The sequence below is a fragment of the Balaenoptera physalus genome, assembly GCF_965194825.1.
Source record: "Balaenoptera physalus genome assembly, chromosome: 15".
NCBI classification, from domain to species: Eukaryota; Metazoa; Chordata; class Mammalia; order Artiodactyla; family Balaenopteridae; genus Balaenoptera; species Balaenoptera physalus.
In genome coordinates this window covers 10,251,142-10,278,201 of record NC_138894.1, presented here as the reverse complement: position 1 = coordinate 10,278,201, position 27,060 = coordinate 10,251,142, and the positions used below count along the sequence as shown (strand labels likewise).

Sequence of the window (27,060 nt, the reverse complement as noted above, 5' to 3'; positions counted from 1 at the left end):
AATGTTCTCAATTTCGTCTCCGCTAATATGTCAGCCATGAATAATATCCTTTCAGAGTTAAGAATACATCAAGCATAGATTCCAGACACTCTCTGAGCAGAGCACATGTACTGCTTAAGAAGCTTTCCAACCTGGAAAAATTAGATTAGGAAACTGTTTTAGGAAATGGATGCTGGCCAACTAAGCTGAACATAAAATAATACCATAGCAAGTCCAAGGGCCAAATCTACCAACTTTAATATATAAAACAAGAGAGGCTGCTGGCCAACTTGGCAGAAAATAGGTTTATACTGTAGCCCCTCTTTAGGTACTATATTAAAATTTGGCCTTTATTTATAAAACCTCAGATATTAAAGACTTTTTTCTTTTAGAAATTCAATATGGTAAAAACTTTGCTATGCTATGATTTTATGTGTATGTATTTAGAGCTTGAAGAATCTTAGGTGTAGTGGTTCTCAGTGCTGGCTGAGTATCAGAATCACCTGAGGGAACATTTTAAAACTGCTCAGGGAACTTCTAACTACTGGCCTAAACGTTTGAGGAGGCCCACAAATCCTTTCCCCAAAAAGCAACTATAAAGCTGGACAAAAGAGGGAAAAAAAATCCCCCCACCATTTCAGGGCTCTGGAAATCAACCAAAGACATACAGCAAACTGAGAAGTGTTTATTCATGAAAACAGCTGCACTTCGGGTAAGAACAGGGTGGTCTGTGACTTTCTTGCCAGTAGCTGCCCTCTTGCCTCCCCAGCTCCACCATTTCAGACATTCAACAAGGCAGAGACAGGCCTTGACACCAGCAGGTTCTCGGAGGGGACTCATTTGATTTGGAGCGTTGCTGGGCAAAGTGCAACCCAGAGGCAAACGCGCAGGGAGGGCCGGCAGCTATGCGAGCCTGAGGATGCAGTTCTGTTTGGGGTGAGCAATGGACTTGGGCATTGCAGACTAGCCAGAGACTTAACAGGGAGTTCCGGAGACTCAGACAGCTACAGGGGCTTAAAAGGCTCTTCACATCTCCCAGGTTGACTCGGAGCTATGAGCATGCACAGCAGAGACCAGAGAGGGCCCAGGGCACCCACAGATGCCCGGCCGACAGAACCCAAGCCCCCACAAAGAGGAACCAAACGAGGCCAGAGGAGAGGAAAGCCTCAAGTACGACTGCTCCACTGTCCACATGCATCACCAGCAGGGAAGGGAGCCTTACTGCTCCAAGGGCTTAACTACAACCTCTGACCAACCTGTGGCTGAGCTCAATGCTGTGCAGACACAGGTGCAACCCCTCGAGGAAACCAGGCTTAAAAATAAAAACAAACCAAAACAAAAGTGTAGGGCATCAGTAGTCACACACTGTGGGAGAGACAGACTCCAGAGATTTTCAGGTTCCTAAACAAATGAGCCAACAAAACCACCACCACCACCTTCAAGGGTAAAAAGTAAGAATCTAGAGTTGCATCACTGTACTATCTAAAATATATAGTAGTCAACAAAAATTTACAAGACATGAGAAGAAAAAAGAAAGTGTGACCCGTACTCCAGGGGAAAAAAATTTACAAGCAGTCCATGGCAATGTCTCTGAGCGTTCCCAATTGTTGGATTTAGGAGATGAAGATTTCAAAACAGCTGCTATCAAAGAACTAAATAAAACCACATTTGACAAATTAAAGGACACTGTGATGAAACTGATGCAATGATATAAATTATAAATTTATAAATTATAAGTTTATAAATTATAAAACAAAATGGAAAGTCTGGAGCTGAACAGTAACTAAAATGAAAAATTCACGGAAAAAAAAAAAAAAATTCACGGTAGGCGCTCAACAGCAGATTTCTGGTGGCAAAAGAAAGAATCAGTGAACTAGAAGTTAGAGAAGTAGAAATTATCCAATCTGAAGAACAGAAAGAAAAAAAGATTGAAGAAAACTGAACAGAGCCTTATAGTATAAGCTATCACCAACTACACCCAGAGGGAGAGGAGAGAGAAAATATGTGGAAAAAATCAATGGCTTTCCACAGACTAGGAATAGAGGGGAACTTCCTCAACTTGAGCAAGAACGTCTACAAAAAATCTACAGCTAACACTGCACTTAACGGTGAGACACTAGATGCTTTCCCACTAAGATCAGGAAAAAGGCAAAGATGTCTGCTCTCACCACTCCTATCCAACATCATACTGAAATAAAACAGGAAAAGGAAATTAAAATTACATATACAGATCGAGAAGAAAGAAAGGAAACTGTCTTTGTTTGCAGATGACAACTGTCTATGTAGAAAATCCCAGAGGTCAATAAAAAAACTCCTGGAACTAATAAGTGGTTACAGAGAGGTTTCAAGATACAAGGTTAATATACAGAAACCAATGGCTTTCTTATATACCAGCAACAACTGGAATTTAAAGTTGAGAACACAATACCATGTACATTAGCACTCCCCAAAATAAAATACTTAGGTATAAACCTAACAAAATATGTCCAAGATCTATATACAGAAAACTACAAAACTCTGCTGAAAGAAATCAAAGAAGATCTAAACAGGTATTTCATGATGTCAGTTCTCCCCAACTTAAACCATAGGGAAAAAAAAAAATCAATAAAGCCAAAAGTTTGTTCTTTTCAAAAATCCTCCCAAAGAAAAAAACCCAGGCTCAGATGGTAATGAATGCATGGTTGATTCAACATCATAAATCAATTAATATACCATATTAATAGAATAAAGGATTAAAAAATATGATTTTCAATAGATGCATTACAAAGCATTTGACAAAATCCAACTCGTTTATGATTTTAAAAGCTCTATAATTCACATCATATACTTAATGGGAACAAAGCAAGGATGTCCACTCATGTCATTTTTATTTGATGTTACACTGGAGTTTCTAGCCAGTACAATAAAGAAAAAGGAGCGGAGGGGGATGGGGAGGGGGAGGAAGGGAGGGAGAGGAGGAAAGGGAGAAAGAGAGAGAGGAAGATAAAATACATTTTAAAGGTTTTTAAAGGGGTAGAGGGAACAGGTATTATACCAAGAATACAGAACTGAATAGCCACACTGGCTGCTAGAAGACAGTGAAGGCACTTCTTAAAAATTCAGAGGAAACATAATTTTCAACTTAAAATTCTTTACCCAGCCATCAGTGAAGTGTGAAACTAGGATTTTTTTTTTTTGAAGATTTTTTTGATGTGGACCATTTTTAAAGTCTTTATTGAATTTGTTATAATATTGCTTCTGTTTTATGTTTTGGTTTTTTGGCCGCAAGGCATGTAGGATCTTAGCTCTCTGACCAGGGAATCATACCTGCAGCTCCTGCATTGGAAGGCAAAGTCTTAACCACTGGACTGCCAGGGAAGTCCCAAAACTAGGATTTTAAAATATTTAAACATGTACCTATTCAGGAAGCTGCTGGAGAACATGCAAAGGAAAAAAGCCAAGAAAGAGAAAAACTTGGGATCTAGAAAACACTCCCAAGAGGGAGACAAAGGGAACTCCCAGGATAATGGCAACGGCAGATCCAGAAGACAGCTCTGCAGAGGCCTAGAGTGTGACCAGTCCAGATTGGAGAAGGACACAGAGCTTCAGGAAAGAAACAGCTGGGAAGAAAATAAAACTGATAAGTTATCTGGCATATGAAAGCATTTGGAGAGAACTACTAATAGACATATGGCACAGAGAACGAACTGGAATAAAACAGGCACGCAGAAAATCACACCAGAATGAGAACTGTTAATACCAGGGAAACAAAAGGTTGTACAATAAAGGAAAGGTACAAGTACAATACTTGGCTCAAAAGTAAGATGTAGTCACTCAATCACAATAATGTAAATATGGAGTCATGATTTAGCTAAAAATTGTGATGTAACTATTATATTGGAAGAATGAGAAGGAAAGAGGGAATAAGAGCTAAATTTTCATCTACGAGAGGAAGCCCATAGATGATGTCTAGAAGTGAAAACAAAATCAAGGAAGAGTAGTATACATACACACATATAATTTATAAGTATGGAAATGCCAAAAAGAACAGCCAAAAGAACTGAATATAGCTCCTTTTGGGACAGGAGACTAGGAGAGTACAAAGAGATGAAGCTGGATGCTATTCTTTCAATATCACCTTTCAGTGCTATCAAAAAACTTTTTCTAACTATGAGCATATTTTACTTTAATAAAAATTTTTACTTAATTTAAAAGCACACAACACATAAGCATACAGCAATAATACTGCTTTAACTGAAGGGCCTAGGAAACAGAACTCGAAGATCCACTCTTCTTCATAGGGGGACCAGAAGAAACAAACATGAAAAAGTCATGATGGTGGAACTTAGGGGGAACTGAGCGCATTGGGAAGAGGAGAGTCAAGAGGTACCAAGATGCCACGCCCTGGGAGACACTGCTAGGAGGCTGAGGGCACTTCTGTACTGAGTTCTGAGATCAGGTCATGAGTTGACACACTGGCAGGGAGGTGCCATGAGGGTCAAAGGGACAGCTAGAGATTGTCGGACTGCTGAGTCATTTAAGCCAGAACCTATGGAACAGATAAGGCTGTGGCAAAGAGGATTAGGAGAGGAACATCCGCAAGAGGAAAGAAGGCCAACAATTTTCGGTTAATATTAAGTATTCGGATGGTGATAGCTTACAAGATGAAGATGAGCTAGATCCTGGAGACCCCTGAGATGTCAGGATGAGAAACTTAAAAACTGTACATAAAATCGGTCTGTCCTCACCTTACACAACCTCTCAGCGTCATTCCACACGACTGACAACCTTCCTCCGTCTGCAAACACTTCCCTCAAGTGATTCTTCGGCATCACAATTCCCTATATTCCTCCTGTTTCACGGCTTCTCCTTCTCCACTTGACCTCAATGACAGAGTGTGACAGGGCTCAACCCTCTAAGTTTCCTCTTCCATTCCCATGACTCTCAGTCTCCTCAATATGCCAACAACATGCACATTTCTACCTCTGGCCTGAGCACCTCGCATTTATCACAGAACTCACGACACCATCTCTACCGTACTCCCGACACCCCCTTCCTCTCACTATGCTTCACCCACAATGATTCTTCCTTATGCTCTTTCAACATGCCTTTTGAAAGAGCTCACCCTTGACTTTTGTACTTCCTGTTTCTACTTCTGGCCCTACTTCTCTGGCTTCTTTGCCCTACTTCTCTGGTTTCTTATCACTTAGGCCTCCATTCAACTGTCACCTCCTCCGAGACGCCTTCTCTGACTACCTGTATCTAAACAGCCCTCATTCCTCCTTCTGTCACTGGCCATCGCATTAGCGTGTTTTACTGTCAATATTCATTAAATCATCTAGGCTGTTCAGTTGCTCAGCTATTACTGTGTAACCCCCCTCCCCACTGAAGATCTGGATAAATAGGCTCTATGACAGCAAGGATGTCGCCTACCTTGTTGACCACTATACTGCCAGTGCCTCGTGGAACAGTTCCTTGTACGTGCTCAATAAGCATAAAGTGAATGAATAAATTAACTGAGCTGAAGAAAGAAAAAGGAGCAATCTGAAGAAAGCTACTTACAAACCAAAGAGCACCATGGCAATAAAGCACCAATATCCTATCACTGGGGTTAGTACATTTCCTTCAAGATAGAATTCATCACCGAGCAAGGTAAGCAGTAAGACTCACGGGGGGGGGGGGGGGGGGGGGGGGGCGGGGGGGAGGGCGGCCTTGTTCAATTACTTCCCTATAGTTTGCATATTAACTTCTGGCCAGTTTATCAAAAGAACACAAGAGGCATAGTCCACACGCAGGAAGGAAATTCCCTTAAGGAAGGCAACAGGCGGATGTCCGCAGTGTCCTATTTCTACCTTATATCTTAGTTTTCTGATAAGGAAACCCAAGTTATCTTTACTCTTTCCATCCAATCAGGTCAGAAAGGGCAACGCCTATTTCCCTTGAAAAGAGGGTTGATTAACCTTCTAGATCACAATCAACACACTAAAAGGTAACTTCCTTTCATTACTGCTTTAGCAGAAACTTGCCACGACCTGGGGAATGATTTCCCCCTCCTCCCTGTTCACACTTCCTTCTTAAGGAATTAATTGCAACGCTGGGCTGGTTCCACGTGGTGTTTGATTAGTGCCCTGGATCACACACTCTCAGGTACACAGGCTCATAATGATTCTGATCGCTGAGAGCTTCACTTCCCATCACGAGTAAATCAGTTTCCCTGTTCTGTCCCTACATGGCCAGTCATTTTCTACCATTGTCCTTCCCTTCTTTAATAGGCTGACTACAAACTTACCTTTGCTTAGGGACAGTTCCAGTTTACAACTGTTATCCCAGCCTGTTACTAGTAACAATAATTGTTCTCTAGTGCCCCAGTCTGGACAATAAATTATATGATCACCCTAACCATTGAGGAAATAAATGATGTCCATTCAAAATATTATCTATAGTCAAACAACTGATATGTGATCCTGGAACAGTCTGACCTTAATGAAAATCAACTAGCAATAAAATTTCTATGACTCAAAACCCAGAACTAAGTGTACTCAAACACTATAAATGAAGACTACAATGTGCACATTGAAGGGACTGATAAAATTAATAATACAGAGGTTTTGATACTGTGTCCTAAACGTTATCTACCATGTATGCAGGGACAAAAGAGTAACGTTGATCATGCTGTGACCTAAACCCTAAAAGGCAAGCTGCTGAATGAACAACAATGAAAATGTTATATAGCCAGTTTAGAAGAACTTGACCAATCTTGCTAAGAACAGAATGGTGTAAAAAAGTGGCCATAGAGTGACAACTGCGAAAATGATGGAGTAGGGACCTCCAGGATGTGGAGGGATCTCAGAAACACTGAAATGATGTGATTAAAAAAAAAAAAAAGACAAGGGACTTCCCTGGTGGCACAGTGGTTAAGAATCCGCCTGCCAACGCAGGGGACACGGGTTTGAGCCCTGGTCCGGGAAGATCCCACATGCCGTGGAGCAACTAAGCCCATGTGCCACAACTACTGAGCCCACACGCCACAACTACTGAGCCTGCGCTCTAGAGCCCATGAGCCACAACTACTGAAGCCCACGCGCCTAGAGCTCGTGCTCAGCAACAAAGAGAAGCCACCGCAATGAGAAGCCCACGCACCACATCAAAAAGTGGCCCCCGCTCTCTGCAGCTAGAGAAAGCCCACATGCAGTAACAAAGATCCAAAGCAGCCAAAAATAAATAAATAAATTTATAAGAAAAAAAAAGACAAGATGTTGTTATACATGTAGGATAATGCTTGCATAGTACTGTTGTAACAGAGCACAGTATGATTTATTTAAATGTTTTAAAACACAAAAAATGATATATACATGTACATACATACATACGTACAATCTGTGGATACTTACATACATAAATCAATGTATAAAAAGTGGACCAGAAGAGCACACAGACATGATATGGTTTGTCTCAGTCAAGGTAGGGGGCAGAGATGAAAAATGGGTGAAAGATTTTAGGGAAATCTGCCATGCTTCATTTATTAAAAATGAAAAGACTGGAAGTAAATATGAAAATCTAGGGGGAATACTTCTATATTATTCATTATATTTTTCTGTATACTTTGAAATTTTTAAAAATGGAGTCGGGCAGGGTGGGGACACGGTCTCTGTCCTTTAAGAGGCTCATTGTCTACACTCAATCCTAGTTCATTTTTGCTGGCTGCCAGCAATCACTGCTTCTTTTTATAAATATTCAGGCTCTCAAACTGCGCAACTAATGTCTGTCCCCAAACATCAAGCTCTGTAATTTGCAGATCCACCTTTTCGTCCTTAGGGGAAAAAAAAAAAACCACAAAACAAAGAAACTGTTTGCCTACACTTTGCCTTCAAGCACTTCACCCAATCTTTAAAATTCCTCCATGATCATTAACAGTGAAATGAGAGGCAAAAAGAAAAACAAAAAACAAAAACCCAAACCCAAACCCAAAACAAACAAAGCCAGAAAGCTAAAGTGACTTTTCCAAAATCCAAGCACAAGCTCTAAAAGAACCAAGATCTCTAGGATCTTATTTTTCCCCAATGATAATACTGCCATTATTCCTCAGGAAAAGAAAACTATCAACAGCATCTTAAGAGTTTAATAACCTCTACATTCACCTTGCCTTTCACTTCTAAAAAGGAATCAAGTCCAACTCTGCCAGAGCAAGGCTGGTCATGTGTAATCTCTGGAGTTCTTTCTGGACCTTCTCTACGACTTAATCCAAATATTTAAACATCTGTCAGAAGTCAAAAATTTCACACATTCCATGATACACCTGACCTTCATTATAACTCACTCACTGAAAATGGTTCCAAAGTAACTTAAGTTCCACACTGCAAACCTAACATTTTCTAACTACCTATAAATTTTTTTGCCAGCTGCCTTAGGTTTACCTTAATCAACTCTGTTACAGACCAAAATATGGAAGCCAAGACTATGACATCCTCCTCTGTGATTTACTCAATGTCAAGGTTCTTTCAGTTAGCACACTGACAATAAACAGCCTGCTTTTTAGGTCCATAATAAAAGGAAACATACTAAATTTGATATAGTCACTGATTATGTGCTTTATTTTAATCAAAAGCCTCTAGATTTATGTGTCCTCCTCTGCATCAGAGCAATAAACCTAAACTCTGAAAGTTTAAGATTCTGTGTTAATTATATCTGGGAAAAAGAAAAGGTTATATCCACCTTAAACTATGGCAACATGTTCCTAGAAAGACACTTTAATGGTTGTTACTCTGTGACAAAACAAAATCCCACCATCATCACTCAAGCCAACACACATTTCTTCCAGAAATATCAGCAACCAATAACACAGACACTTCAATTTAAAGGGAATTTTGCAACAGATTATTTGCATGACCTAAGTATCCTTTAACTAATGGCAGGGTGAACTGACTTTTTAATCTGAAAACAATCAAACTGAACTGGATTTTTTTCTCTAAATTTCTTAAAAATGGAAACCTCATACTTAAAAAAAATTGCAAAATAAATGAATAGGGCTAGAACATGATTAAATACTATCAAAGAAAATACTGTTTTAGAAAAAGCATATGAAGAAGCCACATTCGGTGACCAACAAAATGGGACTTCCAGAAGCCCCTCTACGGGAACCCTGTTTTCTACTGCAGTGGGCAGTCTGCTTCAGATAGTCCAAGCCAGGGCATCAGACACACCTGGGCTTAGACCTTGCACTCCATCTTTCTCCAGTCAGGTAACAGAGTGGGATGAAGTAATTTACTAATTGCCTTAGTGTCTTCAAACAGGGATTTTAATATTGATCTGTTTCCCTAGAGCTGTTGTGAGGACTGAATGAGACCATCAAATCTTTACCATCCCCAAATACCAACCCTATGCTTATCTTCTTTGAAACTACAGGCGGATTTCTCCTGAAACAGCAGCAGTATACAGTAATAACAGAGGTCTAATCAGTCTTATTATCTCTCTGCAAAATAGTTTGCAAACTAATAGAACCTTACCACTGACTGAAAGTGAAATGGGGAAAAACAGGAACAGATAAAAGATTCAGAGGAATGCTGCAGAGTTACAAAAAGAGACAACTTGAGCTAAATTAAAATTAGGAGAGGCAACAAAAAAAAAAACTTTACAACACAAATCTTGAAGGTCAGGTTTTTAAACTTAACCTCCACTGACTTAATGAAAGATCAACATGGTACCAGGGAAAACTCTACCATGGCTGCAAGGCACCAGACATCCAGTTTAGGGATATTACATTTCCTGGAACATTTATCTCCTTTTTCCATAACTCATACACAGGAATTGTGAAGAAATTTTAAAAAAAATTTTTTTTAGTACTTTGAAATAGCAATCAAGGTGCCAACAGAAGTTTCTCTATGCTGAAGCCTGCCAGTACTAACAAAGAGGTAAATTCAAGTAACATCTGGCCATTTGCCACCATGTGAAGAAAGAGAGAAACCTGTAGGCAAACTTTTCCTATCCCACTTCACATTCTCCTTTAAGTAACAAGTCCCAGGCTGCCCAGTTGCCCTACAAAACTGTAATCATATTGGAATGCCTCTTTAGAGAGCTGGAGCTCATCAACACAGGACAAAGTCTTAGTGATCAATAAAACCTCATAAAGAAAGGAAAGTAGGGTACAGCACCATGATGGGTTAAATTGGAAAAACCAACCAATGACCATTTCCTAAGAACAACAGCAACGCTTGTCCATCATGGAGTCTCACAGGCACCAAAATTTTGGTCTCTAATATAATTCCTACTGAAAAGAACTAGGACTTTTAAGGCATAACTAATTCCACATCTTCTGATAGGGGGAAAAAAATCAGGACGTGTCTGCAAGCATGGAAACAGAATTAAGAAAACAAGGATGCTTCCAAAGATGTCAGGGAGAGTTCTAAAGAGATAAAGACAACAGCCCTTTTAAAAGGACCTCCTGTAGACAAGTTGTGACAATGTGGACACTGGAAGAAAAAAAAATTATATTAAGTGGATATAAATGTATTTTGTAAATACTACTAAAAAGAGAAAAATATTCGGAAAAAGGTTGGAATGCAAAAAAAAGAGGTAAAGTATATGGGTACTTTTTTGTTAATTTAAATAAGTAGAAGACTGTCAATATAATTGAGAGTTTGTTTCCTCTAATAAGCATGTCTCCTTATAAAGTATAGATATCTGTGTATACCAAGAAACGGGGGGGTAGTTCTGTGCGAGCCCAAGAGTTTTTGAACAAAGTAAGAAGTATTACAAGAATGGGGGGAGGGGGCGATGATCAGAACAACGGTCGTACAAAGAAACTGAGTAAGATGTGACAAAGTGAGAGAGTGGCATGGACATATATACACTACCAAACGTAAAATAGATCGCTAGTGGGAAGCAACCGCATAGCACAGGGAGATCAGCTCGGTGCTTTGTGACCACCTAGAGGGGTGGGATAGGGAGGGAGATGCAAGAGGGACGAGATATGGGAACATATGTATATGTATAACTGATTCACATTGTTATAGAGCAGAAACTAACACACCATTGTAAAGCAATTATACTCCAATAAAGATGTTAAAAAACAAAAAGAAAAGAATGATCTGTCCTAAAATGATCACAGTCCTAGACTAGATCCCTCATCTCAGAGGAAGAAAACTCTAGGTGGTCTTCTAATGAGACGATGATAATAAAGCATGCTTAAGTTAATATCTCTACCAGGAGACTGCATATATGTATACACTGAGATTGAGCAAATAATTACTATATTGGGATACTAACAGCCATGTTTTTTATGGAGACAGGGAAATGTCTAGACTAGACTAGAATGAACACTATAGCACTGGATTAAAATCAGAGGGACCAGTATGAACTCATGGTGGTTTTTTTTTAATATATACAGATGGATATAGAAATAGATAACAGATGTGTGTATAAACACACACACTTCCTTGCACTGTCCACTGAGAGGGACAAGAAGTGCTGATACCACACAGGAATTAGTCCATTAAGGCTCCATTCTTCAAGGAGCTAAAGGCTCCTGTTACCTGTGAAGCTATCTGGTCCTGGACATTTGTTCTTTGGGAGTTTTTTTTAATTACTGATTTAATTTCATTACTGGTAATCAGTCTGCTCAGACTTTCTATTTCTTCCTGATTCAGTCTTGGAAGATTGTATGTTTCTAGGAATTTATCCATTATTTCTAGGTCATCCAATTTGTTGATGTACAAATTTTCATAGTAATCTCTTATATTTTGTATTTCTGTGGTATCAGTTGTAACTTCTCTTTCATTTTTCATTTCATTTATTTGGGCCCTCTCTTATTCTTGATGAGTCTGGCTAAAGGTTTATCAATTTTGTTTATCTTTTCAAAGGACCAGCTCTTAGTTTCATTGATCTTTTCCATTGCTTTTTTCATCTCTACTTCATTTATTTCCACTCTTATTATTTCCTTACTACTAACTTTGGGCTTTGTTCCCCTTTTTCTAGATCCTTTACGTGTAAGGTTAGATTCTTTGAGATTTTTTATCATTTCCCAAGGTAAGCCTGTATTGCTATATACTTCCCTCTTAGAAGTGCCTTGGCTGTGTCCCATAAATCTTGGAATGCTGTGTTTCTATCTTCATTTGTCTCAAAGTATACTTTTATTCCCTCTTTTATTTCTTCAATGACCCATTAAATATTTATAACATGTTGTTTAGACTCCACATATTTGTTTTTTCCCAGTTTTTATTTCTTGTAGTTGATTTCTAGTCTCATATGCAGTGGTCAGAAAAGATGCTTAATATGATTTCAATCTTCCTAAATTTACTGAGACTTTTTTTTGTGGCCTAGCATGTGATCTATCCTGCAGCATATTACAAGCACACTTGAACAGAATGTGTATTCTGCTCTTTTGGGGTTGAAAGTCCTATATATATTTATTTATTTAGTCCATCTGGTCTAATGTGTCATTTAATGCCAGTGTTTCCTTATTGATTCTGTCTGGATGATCTATCCATTGATGTAAGTGGAGTGTTAAAGTTCCCTACTATTATTGTATTACTGTCAATTTCTCCCTTTATGTCTGTTAATATTTGCTTTATGTATTTAGGTGCTCCTATGTTGGGTACATACATGTTTACAAGTGTTATATCTTCTTGTTGGATTGATCCCTTTATCATTATGTAATGTCCTTCTTTGCTGTGGTTACAGTCTTTGTTTTAAAGTTTATTTTGTCTGATATTTAAGTATGCTTAAATAAAAAGCTGTCCCAGCTTTCTTTCTATTTCCATTTACATGGAATACCTTTTTCCATCCCCTCAATTTCAGTCTATGTGTGTCTTTAGATCTAAAGTGAGTCTCTTAATAGGCAGTGTATATATGAGTCTTGCCTTTGTATCTATCCAGCCACCCTATGTCTTTTGATTGGAATGTTTAGTCCATTTACATTTAAAGAAATTACTGACAGGTATGTACTTACTGCCATTTTGTTAATTTTTTTTCCTGGTTATTTTTATTGGTCTTCTCTATTCCTCTCTTCTTCTCTTGCTCTCTTCCCTTCTGATTTGACTACTTTCTTCAATATTATGTTTGTATTCCTTCCTCTTTATTTTTAGTGTCTATTATCAGGTTTTGGTTTGTAGTTACCATGAGGTTCTTCTATAACAACCTATGTATATAGCTATTTATTTTAAATTGATGGTCATTTAAGTTTGAGCACATTCTAAAAGCACTACATTTTTATGCCACCCCCTCATTTTATGTTTTTGATGTCATCTTTAACATATTTTTATTTTGTGTATCCCTTAATTATTGTGTGTGTATATGTGTATTTATTTTTATTTATAGTTATATGGTTTTACTAGTTTTGTCTTTTAACCTTCATACTAGGTATATAGGTGGTTGATCCACTACCCTTACTGTATTTTTGCCTTAGAATATATAAAGAACTCTTACAACTTAATAGTTAAAAAATTCTTTTTAAATAGGCAAAGAACCTGAATAGACATTTTTTTCCGAAGAAGATATACAAATGGCTAATAAGTACATAAAAAGATGCTTAACATTATTAGAAATACAAATAAAAAGCACAATGATATACTACTTCACTACTACTAGGATGAGTGCAACCAAAAAGCCAGATAACATGTGTCATCAAGAATGCAAAGAAGGGGTTCCCTGGTGGCGCAGTGGTTAAGAATCTGCCTGCCAATGCAGGGGACACAGGTTCGAGCCCTGGCCTGGGAAGATCCCACACGCCGCGGAGCAGCTAAGCCCGTGAGCCACAACTACTGAGCCTGCGCGTCTGGAGCCTGTGCTCCGCAACGGGAGAGGCCGCGACAGTGAGAGGCCCGCGCACCGCAATGAAGAGTGGCCCCCACTTGCCGCAACGAGAGAAAGCCCTCACACAGAAACGAAGACCCAACACAGCCAAAAATAAATAAATAAATTTAAAAAAAAAAAAAAAAAAAAAAGGATGCAAAGAAATGGTAACCTTCACACACCCTGTTGGAAGAAATGCATAATGGTCCAGCTACTTTGGAAAACAGTCTGGCAGCTCCTCAAATGATTAAATATAGAGTTACCACATGACCTGGCAATTCCACTCCTAGGTAAATAACCAAGAGGAAAGAAAACACATGGCCACATAGAAACATGTACATGAATGCTAGATGTCCCTAAGGACAGGCATCTAAGATTGCTTGCTTGGTGTTGCCCAGTTTCTGGACTGTGCCTGACCAAAATAGGAAGTTCATTAGGAGAACCCTCCCCCCACTCCCCACACACATACAAGTAAGACATGTAATTACCCTTGTCCCACTCTCACACCTGCTTACAACTTTCCCAACCTGTGCTTTCCACACAGTTGGAATTCTGCCTAATTTTTATGTGAGAATCCTGTATACCCTGCAGAAACTTGTACCCTGGCCTGAACTCCAGCTTTCCTGGTTGGGTTCCTGACATCCTCCTCAACTTACGCCAGTCCCATGGACAAGCTCATGTATTCTTCCAAGTAGTAAATGAAGACCTATAACAAATATGATAGGAACTGCACTGGGATTACCAGCTAAACCCTGGGACAGTCCTGGAATCCTACGTGCCAATCACAATGAGCGTCTCATAATTCCAAAGCACGAATGCTCTACACCCTTGCAGAAGTTCACGGACGCAGGGCAGCCTCCTCCACCTGACATGCCTACTGTCCCCTATTCTGCCCGGTCTCTGCTCTTCTGGGCAGTAGACCAATAGCTAAGAGCATAATCTCAGAACCAGCCTGACTGAGTTTAAACTTCACTCTTCCCCTTAATGTACGATCTTGACAAGTTTCTCTACCACTCTGCCTTGGTTTCCTCATCTATAGAAAGGGGGTAAAATAATACCTCCCGAGGTCATTATGAGGATTAAATGAGACAATATATAACATATAATATGCTTATAACAGCACAACCACAGCACTCTGTTACTGATTCTATCTTAGTCTATCTGATGGTATCACATTTTTTTACTTGCATCTTCCCCTACTGGTCCTTGAGCTTCCCAAAGGCGTTAAGTGTCTTCTTCCTTTTCATATTCACAGCATATAACACAGTGCTAGGCACAGGACAGGTACATGAAAGGGACCAATGAATGAATGAAAGATAAAAATTATTGAGTCCAGAAACATCAGTGATTACAGAAACCATGCTTTCAATATAAAAAGCAGAGCACGTGGTTTATGAGTATATAATAATGAAACATCTGAAATGAGGCTGGCTCTGGAAAATCCAGGCTGACTGCCAGAATGATCTAGAAAGAATCCAAATGCTCAGCAGTTAGAGTGGTTACATAAACGATGGCATTAAAGCACAGGGGATTTTACATAAGCACGACAGGAGACCTCTGTTGATACCTGAAAGAGTCCGGACAAAACACTAAGCAGAAAAAACAGAGCAGAAAAGTATGCACAGAAGGATTACAGACTGTTCAAAGAGTGATAATCAAAGAGAAGAGGCTTTTTGTGTGTATCTCTAATACTACATGGTGAAAGGATCTTTATATTTTTGGAAATTAATTTTGATTCTAAAGACAACTTAACACACAAAAAAAATAATGCTTATAATAGCTTTACATATGAAACAAGATAAAAGGAATGGAGATTCCAAAAGTTTTAATCCTTTAAATAAGACACAGTAAAAAGGGTCAAGTTTCTGTTACTATAACTCTCTGAATAGGTAAGTTTCCTGATAAGAAAAAAATCCATATACTCTTCTTAGGGCCAATTCTCTTATTTCCTAAGTAGATTTTAAGGCTAGTCATCTGTTCTGTTCATGTCAGGGACAAGCAATAGTTTGATTAACTACTCAAAGTTCTTCTTAAGTAAGTCTTCTCCTTTTGGTACGATTAAAAAATGAAATCTAGGGCTTCCCTGGTGGCGCAGTGGTTGAGAATCTGCCTGCCAATGCAGGGGACACGGGTTCGAGCCCTGGTCTGGGAAGATCCCACATGCCGCGGAGCAATTAGGCCCGTGAGCCACAATTGCTGAGCCTGCGCGTCTGGAGCCTGTGCTCCGCAACAAGAGAGGCCACGATGGTGAGAGGCCCGCGCACCGCGATGAAGAGTGGTCCCCACTTGCCACAACTAGAGAAAGCCCTCGCACATAAACGAAGACTCAACACAGTCATAAATAAATAAATAAAAGAACGTGAATTTCTAAAAAAAAAATGAAATCTAAAATGTATATATTTGTCCGCAAAGAAGAAAGGTCTTCAGTAAGTATTTCATTCATTTTCCCCAAACAGTTCCTTCCGAAATTAGAGTCCAACTCAGAGAAAAAGAGAAAAACAATACTATACTTGCTCAAAGCACAGAACACGTTTTCCCACTTATATCAACTTATTTCATATATACACATATACTCACACAGATATATACATATCAATACACACACCAGAGAAAAATTAAGTCGTGAACACACCTTTTCAGTTACTTTCATACAAGTCAATAAAATAATGCCAGCAACACCACCTTCCAATAACCAGGTGACAACTACTACTCTACCTTGACTCTAACAAACCAAATACAATATTCACTTCCATTCTTCTTGCCATCAACATTCCCCAGATTAATATAAGGAAAGGAGACAGCAAAAAAGTAGGGGTAGGAATTTACTGTAAATATTTTCTCTTCAAAAAAAGCAAAGAAATGCATTAGCCCTGAATATACTTCCAATCACTAAACAGACAACCTCCCTTAGAAACACAGTTTGATAGTCTAAACAAAATTAATTTTTAAACTTTTAAAATTTTCACATCAGAATTTCTCCTCACCTACTTCAAAAATACTTTTGCCTAAAGAGCAATCTGTCAACACATGCTGGTTAAATCATTAACTACACAGCACCAAATCATTCGTATAATCAGCATGTAAATTTCATGAAGGCGCCGACTGTCCTTTTAAGTGTTTTATACAACATCCAGTACAAGGAAGCTTATTAAACATTTATGATGTTTAATAATAAAAGATAAAATGCCAAAACAAAAGTCTTTATTACTCGACTTGGCTGCCATTTATAATATAAACCACTGACGAGCATGTGTCTCCAAGTGCAATTACAAGAAATCGAAAACAAAACAAACCCCATTCAAATGAGAAATTCTGTCTCCTCCGTCCAAGAATACTGCTTCATTTTTGTGTCAGAAAGAAACTGGCAGGCCGCCAGCAGATAGCGTGCAACATGCAGATTGTAGGGGCATTTAACTCAAGCATCTACGCACCATTGACAAAGCAAAAAACCTACTACATTCCATGCACATTTTTGGAGATGTTTTCCTTACCTTTCCCATTCTGCCATGTAGTATACCAAGATAAAGTAAGGAACGAAGTGATAAATGCTAAAACAGTGGCTACAGTTCCATTTCGGAGCCTCATCTCATTTCACCATCACACTGGTTCATATGTTTATGATGACAACCAAGACTGTTTTCTTTTTATCCTGAAGTCAGGTGAATCCAGTACTCCTGGCTCTGGGCCAATCAAAACAATCAATAGGAGAGGTTCATTTCAGATGCTCGGCAGAAGCAGCCTGGCAGCTACACCATCCACAATTACTATTCAGGACTGTCGGCACCGACTTCATAGGTGGATGCTGCAGGCTTCTTTCTTCCTATTCAGGCGGAAAAGAGAAAGAAAAACTTGCTCAGTGATGCAAAATATTAGTTTCTTCATTTATCAGTCACTGTTATAAACAGATTTTTGGCTGGGCTAAACTGTATCCGTAAAGATTACCCCCGTATCCAAAGGACATTTAATACACTACAATGATATGGTTCTTCTCCAGGGAAAAAAGCTTCCAACTATACTCCCTCCTCATTGGTTTTGTTTTGCCTGTGGAAATAGAGTCGTGGTTACTTATTTAAAGGGGGAAGTGGTGGGGCTCATTAAATAATAAGCCACAGATTCCAAGCCGAGAACTCTAATGATCACACAATGGTTCCTGAGTAACATAATCTTCACTCTCTGCAATCCTCCTGTTGCACAATAATAGTTAACGTTTTAAATTTTTTAAAGAAAACTGACAGACTACAACCTACGAGGGTCAAAAGCCCTAGGTCCTAGATCCAGCTCCATCACTGCTTGCGTGACTTCAGGCATATCACTTAACTTGGCTTTGTGGTTCATCCATAAAATGAGAAAACTACCTGCCCTGGCTCCTCCTGTTCTCATAAATAATAAAAAGGTTACAGTTATGACTGCTATTGATCATCATCGTAAAATAAATGTCGTTTTTCCAACAATTAACCTACTCCCTGGGTGTAAACCGGGATTATTTCAGCATTTAGAAAATGCGGCAATCCAACCAGGATACCATAGGACCCAGGACTAATCACTTAGCATTGCTTTAACTCAGGAAATCTGGAGATCGCCTCCCATCTAGCAAAGCTATTCAGAAAACAGAATGAAATCATGTCCTGAGAAGTACTTAAGCATAGGCACCTAGCACCTAACAGGTTCTCAATAAATGTTAACTGTATTAAAAAATAAAACCAAATCAAAAACCTGCAGCCAGTCACTGGTTCAGGCGGCTCTGTGTACAGCCGGTCTCATTCCCTCAGGGCGTATCAGGCACGACAAGATGTGCATTGATTCCTGGTGGCCACAGGGGGACCACGAGATGCACTTGGCAATCCACTAAGTGACACTCCAGTGGGGTGAGTTAATGCACCTCCAAAAAGGCCTGGGAAGCCCAAGGGACAATTCCCTATGGCAAAGAGGGCGGCTGATTAAAGCGGCCATTTGTAGGCAATTCAGAAACTACCATCTCAGCTGGTTTGTAAAAGTGATGTTGCTAGAAACCTCCACTAGTGAAAAAAGATATCACTAGGGCACAGGATTAACAGTAAGAATGATAGACACTACAACTCATTGAGGGTTTCCCATGTGTCCCTCACACGTTCTAAATCTTCACAAACTCCCGTGAGGCAGGCATTGCTGACCCTATTTTACGCACAAAAAAATGAACCCAGGGACAGAACCCTAATTTGCATGACTCCAAAGTCCAAGTCCTCATCTCCCACCCTTTGCCTCTCAAACTAGGCCACCTGCACTGGGGCCCCCAGAAGCACCAGGGATATTCCAAGTCTCAGGTTACACTAGAGAATCATCCGCGGGTGTTACCTTTACCCAACAGATTACGTGTGAATTAAAAAACAAAATTATACTCTACAACCAGTATGGATCTATTATGGAATAAACTGCAAAATTCACAGGAAATTTCAAAGTTTCAACTTAAAACTTGAAACGAATTTCTCACTTCCTGTACCCTGGGCTAGGCCCTCCCCCTGCCCCACTCACACCCAGGCGGCCTGTTAATCCTCCTTGGGCAGCAGTTCTGTGGTATAATATTCTAGAAGTACTGAACTCCCCTCCCCTTACTCTCCACAAACAAAGAACTCCAAAGATATTCTCACGTTCAAGTTATGATAATTTTCTAAAACCAAAGTTATTCACCTTCTAACATATCCATGTCAACAGTCTTCACGGTGAAATCCCAGAATTTCAACTCATTTCCATAAAGTGCCTAATATATTGTCTTATACCAATAAGTACTCGATAATGAATTCTGATTATAAAAAGAGAAGGGATAACTCAGTGAATTATGTAACTTGGAATTTTAATCCTGTTGTGGCATCATATAAAAATTCATCTAACTTTCTGTTGCTATATCCTTAGCCCTACCTTACTTCAAGAAGGATTCTGTCCTGGTAAAAGAACTAAAAGTATACAGGTGATTAGAGTAGACATTCAGTCAATAATCATGGGGAAGTAGAGAAGCAGAGAATCAGAAAATAAAGGATATTTTGAAACACAGTTTTATTAAATACAAATAAATCCCATAAAATTCAGTATAAATGGGTAGAGAGACAAGTAAAAGTGAATGAACGCTATAATCAAAGTAGACTATAGATATAGTATTGGTAACGGGAAAAACATAAGGAATATTAAATATTGGATCCAGGAAGTAATTAATCTCTGGTTTGAAGAAAATACTTATAATGAACTCTGCCAACAAATAAGACCTGAAATTCTGCAAGAGAAATACAAGAGCATTTCACTCGGGAAGAATGTCATCATACATTTTTAATTAGGGTTTCCACACTAATGAAGTTTAACTGCACAGAACAAGAGTAAAACCAATGATCCCCATGCTCTTAAAACAGGAGGGTGAGGCTGGACAGCCAAGAGCCCTTTGGATTGACTGACTACCTAAAGCAAGAGAAGAAGTAACCCATATTTTTCATCAGTGTCCACATTTGTAAAAATTTCAATCTAACACCTTGACGCTCTCTGGGACTATCACTTAACACATCTGAATTCTTAACAACAAAAAAGGCAGTGGCTAAAGTTACTGGTCATCTTCTCCATCCTGACAAAGCTGTATGGAACTTTCAACTCTAGATCTCACACTGAAAAATCTGTTTTATTAACAGTCCTTTAAGGGATGCAGTCCTTTATGTTATTATTAGATACATAACCTTTGTTGGATTTTAAAGTGTTCTCTGAAATAGTCAGTATGTTCTATGGCTGAAAACACTTAACATATGGCTTAATTACCATCCCACAGACAGGACAGAGATACCTAAAGGAAAGGCACCATCATGAAATCCGTGATGTAAGCCCTACAACTTTATACACCGCAATTATGTTAAAATTCATTGGTTGTACGTTTATAAAAGGATTTCTATTTTTCGTCAATACAGCTTACATAATTTCATCATCCTGTGCGTTTTCAGATTTACACGTGTGGGCTAAAGAAACCTTTGTTAGGATAACCTGTTAATGGAACTTTTTTTTTAAACATTCAGAAAAAGAAACATAAACCACTAAACGCATATTATTCACGTCTAAATTTAGGTTCTAAATTCGAACGAACGACGTTGTCATTCTATTTTATCAGAAGTCGTCCGACAGCAAAAGCACAACAGCAAAATATATGGAAAGCACTGAAAACATGCACTGCGCCTGCCTATATTTCGCAATTCGGATTGTAAGCAATGAACGGGCTCCAGAGAAACACACGCTGCGAGAAATAAAAAGCGGGCGCGCGAGTGGTCTGACTGCCAGCTGATAAAACACGCCTTCGCGCTGTCACAGGGTACACTCAGTGGAATCACCTGGCCCCAACCCGAGGGTCCCACTTGCAGCTTCCTCGTTAAGAGGGAACTGAGGCCTGGGGATGGGGGTACGCTTGCACAGAGGACCGGCGGGTCTTGACTTTGTAGGAAAATTCGCCAGGACTGTGCACGCCTCGCCGACCCGGCAGCAGCCCCAGCCCCTGCGCCCGGGCCGTCTCGCCCCCGCCGCACCTGCCCCGAGGCCCCAGGACGCCGCCGACTCCGGGACAGGCGTGCGCCCTGGGGCAGCAGGTCCTGCGGGCAACTCTCTCTCCCCCTCTGCATCCCCAAACCCCCACTTTCCTTCACTTTGCCCCAAAGTCGACAAGCCCCGCCGCGCCTAGGAGAGCCGAGAACGCACCAGGCGCCCGGCCGGCCACCCCGAGAGCGCGCAGCACCCCGGGGCTGCGGCGGCGGCGGAGCGGGGCTGACGGCGAACCCAGGGCGGCCCGGCCCGCGCCCCGCCCCGAGGCCCGGCCCGCCCGCGCCCCGAGCCGGCCCCGCAGCAACCGGAGACGCACGAGCTCCCGGCCGGGCCGCGGCGCAGGCTGCTCCGTTACCAGCAGGTGGATCTCCCGCGACCCGGGGCCGCCCCTCAAACCCGCGCCCTCCGCGCAGCCGCCCTGCACACCACCTCGAAACTGCCCGCGCGCCGCCGTCGCCGCCGCCGCCGACGCGAGCCCCTCACCCGCCGCCGGCGCTGCCAGTCCTGCCGCGGCCGCCGCGGAGGCTGCTGTGGCCGCCGCCGCTGCTGCCGGGCGCCCCGCCTCCCCGCGCGGCTCCACCCCGCCGCTGGAGCGCTGCGGCCCCCGAGCCCGGCCCCGCCCGCGATCCCGCCAGCCATTGGCCGCCGGTGCTGCGCGCCGTCCACCGGGCGCCCCCGCGCGGCCGAGCCGCCCGCCAGAGGCCCGCCCGGCTGTCATTTAGGGGCGCCGTCTCGCAGCCTGTATCATTCTCGTGAGATCTCCCCCGCTTCATTTACCGTCACCGCCGGGTCTGGAGCGGCGTCTGGGTCTCCGGTCCCGGCCTCTGAGCGCTCGGCGTCGCCCGGCCGCCACATCTGGCTTTAATCCTCCCGGGCGTGTGCGCGGAGGCAGCTCAGGCTGCCAACAAAAGGCCCCGGGGAGCCCCCAGCCTCCGCCTGGGGCGCGACCCGACCACCCGGGGTGCCCCGGCCCCAGCCCCTACCCCCAGCTGGGGTCCCGTCCCCGCCATCCTGCCAGGGAGGCATTCCCGGTGACAGGTCCCGGGGCGGCTCCCGACCTAATCCAGCAAGAGCTTCCAAGGCCCCGCGCGTCCAGGCACCTCACCGATATCTGGCTCTCGCGACATCCCCAGCGATAGGCATCGTTATCCCCAGTTTACCCACGAGGAGACCAGGACTTAGGGAGAAGGACTAGCTTAAGCGACTGGGAAGAAGATAATATAAACTAGGAGTTAAATACAGATCGTTTGGGTGCTAAAGCCTCTGATTTTTTCCACTACACCACGCTGTCCTGCCCCTTTCTCCTAAGCCACATGTCCTAATCTATCACCATTTCATAAAGTTGGAGGTTAACGTCGGAACCAAATAGATAATCATCTATAGAAAGCCCGAGTGGTCTGCCCCAGTTTTTCTTAGTATCTTGTACGTACTGTGACTTGGGTTAGTAACCTGCCTGAGGGCCACATTTCCTGTAATCTATGACAAAGACATTTCCTAGTAGCAAACTGGCAACAATTTCATGACCAGATGTAAGTAATAAAGGCTGAAACCACTCTCGGATAAAACCTTTGATACATTGTTTGATACACCTTGCCTGAAATATCTCTTGGGAATGGAAAGCCCTAGGCCTTGTTCTACAATGCTCAATGACAGGCAAGCAATTTCCTTGCAGATGAAGAAAGCGCTACCATTTGACAAAGCCCGGTCCACAAGACTGGACAAAAAACCAAATAGCCCAGGTAGCTCCTATTTGCATTCTACAGAGGAAGAAACTGGAGGCCCTGAGAGGTTAATAGTACAAACAGTAATACCACACAAACTGATACAAATGGTAATGTAGGCACTAGTAAATGATGGAACCACAATTCAAACCCAGGTCAGTTTGACTCCAGAGCCCCTCCACCATTCCTGTACCTCTCTGCTTACACCTTCAGCAATTGACAACATGTTGTTGGGTGGATGAATATTAAAAAGACACGTTTCTTTCCACTTTCTTCATTTTTTCTCTCTCAGTGAGGGAAGGAAATGAAAGCATTCACAAACATTCTATAAGCAGAGGCATATGTCAGAGAGAAAGGAAAGCTGCAAAGGACAAACTTCAAGTACAGACTCAATGGGCTTATTCAGGATAGATGACAGAATTCCCCCTGGAAGAGCGTTAGTGGTGAACCCACAGCAGGAGACAAAAAGCAGGAAAAACAGAACTGCCTTCCTTAGGGGGCCTTCTTGATTGTTTGTTGCTACTCCATCTGGCAGCAGAAGGCCAGGTTTCGGAAGAAATCTGGTGATACAGTTAAACTTGTCACAAACCAATCACGTTTTAGCTCTGGAAAGCCTGGATTTCAGTTCGTTGTCCTAAGAAGTCAGAACGGCATGCGATATATGCCAAGGTATGGGTTAGAATGGATTGATCATTCACCCTCACTTTGCAGAGCACACGATCCTGGATTTGCCGACCATGTCTGTGGAACTTGTTTAATAAACAATTAAAGGGGTTCCTAACCCCACTGAGTCCAGTCTAGTTCTTTTTCTCTTTTTTATCTTTTCCGCGATGATTCTCTAGCTCCGTTATTCTGCACCTTCTCTTTTCGCCTTATCCTGGCCTTTAAGTTCACACAGTCAGTGGAAACTGGGGAGGGACTTAGGCTAGAAGTTCTGCCTGTAACTTCACCATTCTATGTTCCGTCTCCAACAAAACTGTGATGTGGTGGCTGTTCTTTCCACAGATGTTTCTGGAGTGCCTAAGATGTGCAGAGGCAGCTGGTGCCTACCCAGAGGTGCTCACCGACTAGTGGGAGAGGTGGGTAAGGAAGTAGACCACAGACAGCACCATAAACTCAAGCTACCAGGACAGAAGATAGGATGGGACCGTCAATCAGATTCTCAAGGCGGAGAAGGCTTCCTGGAGGTGACATCTGACCTAAAAACAGAGTACACACAGGAAGCTAATCTTCTCCTTTTATCACTTTGATGGGGAGTACTTGTTGGTGGGGACCGTGCCTGCAGCCATCAACTTCTAAGAAATCAAACACATGATCTTTAGTTCTTTTCTGCTCCCGTCCCCTCCATGCACGAACAATCAAACTTGCATCATTTATGAGTGTTGTTAAATGTCGTGACTCTGGTTTCTTGGCTACTGGCTCAAATGGGATCTTTTTTTCAATTGTAAAGGCTTCACGAGGAATCATATCACATCACATTCCTGTTTGTTTTTTTTTAATGGCTCATGTAGAGGTGGTAGGAGCCCTCCCATTTTACTTGATAAATGGTGTGTTCTATCCCTTTAGTCTAGAAGTTAGAGGGGAACTAGGGCCAGGGTGGGCAGTAAGAGCCTATTAACACTTTGTTAACCACAGAGTGTTTCAGACACAGGTACACAGTATTTCTGTTGTGTAATCAGACAGGGCACATGAGGTCCAAGAAATTAATGGGAGAATTCAAATAGAACCAACCACCACATTTAATATTCAGCTCTAGGTGGACATTAAGGTTTATCCAGATGAAGGATAGCAGAGAGCTAAATTATTTTAATTTTTCATTTTTACACTTTCTCCCCACACCTTCACTCATCTCTTTGTGAAAGAACCCCTGAAAGATGCCTTTCTTATTCGTTCACATTCACACTGTCGGGGTAGGTGTACCTATCAGGTTATTCAGACAAAAGCCAGGCTGTGTGGCTACATGATAATGGAATTATAAGCCCTTACCATACTGAAGTGTTGTGGCCAGTGGTGTTTATATATGTATATAAGACACTGCAAAAATTTTTCAAGAAAACCCCAAAACAAAAGAGAATCCAACCATCTTACTGGGAACAGGCGCCCTCGGCAATGCCACGTGGCAGGAAGTTTAGGAGGCTTGGAGGGATCACTCTTCACTACTAAGTGACTTAGCCACACCATTAAAGCTGACTCACTGGTTTTATTCTATTTGACGTACACTCCGAAGGCATGATGGAAGAGAATTTTGTGCTGGAGAATTGCAGAGCCTTGGCCACTTTGTTCTTTTCTTTTTCTTCCTCTGTGAATTTGGTACTTGGAAAAGATGCTGGATCAACAGCCCTGCATCTGAAATCCATCCATGCATGAAACCAATTTGAGCAGCTCAACTATGCTACTCCATCAATACATTTCAAACAGGATAAAAACCTTTACTCAAATAATATACCCGGGACCATGATTGCCAAATATCAGGCCATTGGACTTCTGGGTATCAGGACAACATAATCTCTGTCATCTTTTTCATAGACCTAGTGTTTCTGTACCCTCTTTTATAGCAACTGAACACAACTCTACAAGTATGTGTCTGTATCAGCCATGGACCAGGAGGAAGGAAGGAAGGAAGGAAAAGAAAGAAAGAAAGAAAGAGAGAGAGGAAGGAAGGAAGGAAGGGAGGAAGAAAGGAAGAAAGGGAGAAAAAAGGGGGGAGAGAGGAAAGAAAAAGGGGAGGGAGGGAAGGGAAGGGAAGGAAGGAAACTATCCTAGGTATTTTGGATGGAGGGCATATTATACAGGAGATTGCTTGCAAAGGTGTTGGAAGGGCTGAATGAAGAAAGAAGGGGCATGAAGAACAAACAGGATGCAGGATGGATACCCAAGCATCAGAGACTGCTAGTGCCCCTGGGTGGACACCTGGAGCTTACTTACATCTGCTGATGCACTATTGGAGAACTGTTGCTATTGGTCTGGAACCCTGAAAAGATGCTGCCTTAGCCTGGGCAGCTGGAGACAGGAATCACCCCACCCCCCCTGTTTTTGCAACTGTTGCCAACAACTTCCAGAAGCAGGAAGCTTCTCTCCTTCCTCTGCCTTCTAATCTCCAACCATTGCCTCCTATGGGCAGATATTAACAGAAAGCCAGTTCCAGGAAGCCCAGCAACTGCAGCCAGCTTACTCTCAGCTCCGGCATCACACAGCAGAGGACAGAAAGGCAACAGCATGGGAGGCTCAAGACAATGCATAAGTAACCAAATCAGTGTCAGAATAAAAAACCACTTTAGGCATTCTTTAAAGAGAAACGAGAGCTTGTCCTGGAAACAAGAGGGAATGGAGCCTGTCAGATCTCTCTGCTCCAGTGGGACTAACACAAACTATAGAAAACACCTTTCTCATTCACATCACTCTTAAGAGAGACTTGTTCACATGTCTCGTGGCAGCCATCACGATGCTGTCACTAGTAAAGAGAGAATTTTCTATCAAACACTGATGCTGTATGGAGCCCTTAGGTGATCAGCAGTTTAGAAGACACAGAATTGAAAATGTGGTCTTAACCCTCAAGGAGTTCACAGTCTGGTTGGAGGAACACCCAAGACCCTCCTCATCTCATGCCTGCTTGCCGCTAGAGCCACATTCTAGCCTCTGCCCCTCAAGCCAAGCCATGCCATCCTGAACCGTTCCCTGCCAGCCACCAAGTGGCACATCCTGTTGCCTCTGGCAACTCACTCCCCAGCCCCACCCCACCGTCCTCTTTGGCTAGCTAACATTCTTCAAGATTCAGCTTGATGCCACCTCCCAGGAAGCCTTCCCTTTCCCCCAAGACTGGGAGAGGGACGTACTGTACTCTGTTCCTACTCCTACCAGTGGATTTATCACACTGTAGCATCGCCCTGAGTTTCCAAGCTGGTGTTAGTTAGAGGAAGGGCAAGCTTCAGTGCCTCTCAGTCTTTGGAGTGGTTGGGTCAGATCTGGGGCAGCTGGAATCTTCCAGCTACAAGCAGGCTGGGGGCCCATGATGAATGTTGTTTTCTCTGTGTTTTATTTAGTGAAAAGAAAAGCTGGGCAGCAC

The 27,060-nt window shown here is 41.9% G+C and overlaps 1 protein-coding gene across 3 annotated transcripts in view; it reads right to left on the bottom strand.

The window, feature by feature from the left end:
* MGAT4A (alpha-1,3-mannosyl-glycoprotein 4-beta-N-acetylglucosaminyltransferase A) overlaps positions 1–21,838 on the bottom strand; it is a 117,641-nt gene extending 95,803 nt beyond the window's left edge. The window contains exons 1-2 of one of the 3 annotated variants that reach the window (XM_082427342.1): positions 21,760–21,838; positions 17,235–17,563 (exon numbers count right to left, since the gene is read on the bottom strand). In XM_082427342.1, the coding sequence (XP_082283468.1) occupies positions 17,235–17,328 (94 nt within the window). In that variant the 5' untranslated portion in view covers positions 17,329–17,563; positions 21,760–21,838. Of the gene's footprint in view, positions 1–17,234; positions 17,564–19,407; positions 21,161–21,705 lie in introns of those variants that run through there. The other 2 variants (XM_082427341.1, XM_082427343.1) reach the window with 2 other exon arrangements.
* Positions 21,839–27,060: the final 5,222 nt, after the last annotated feature.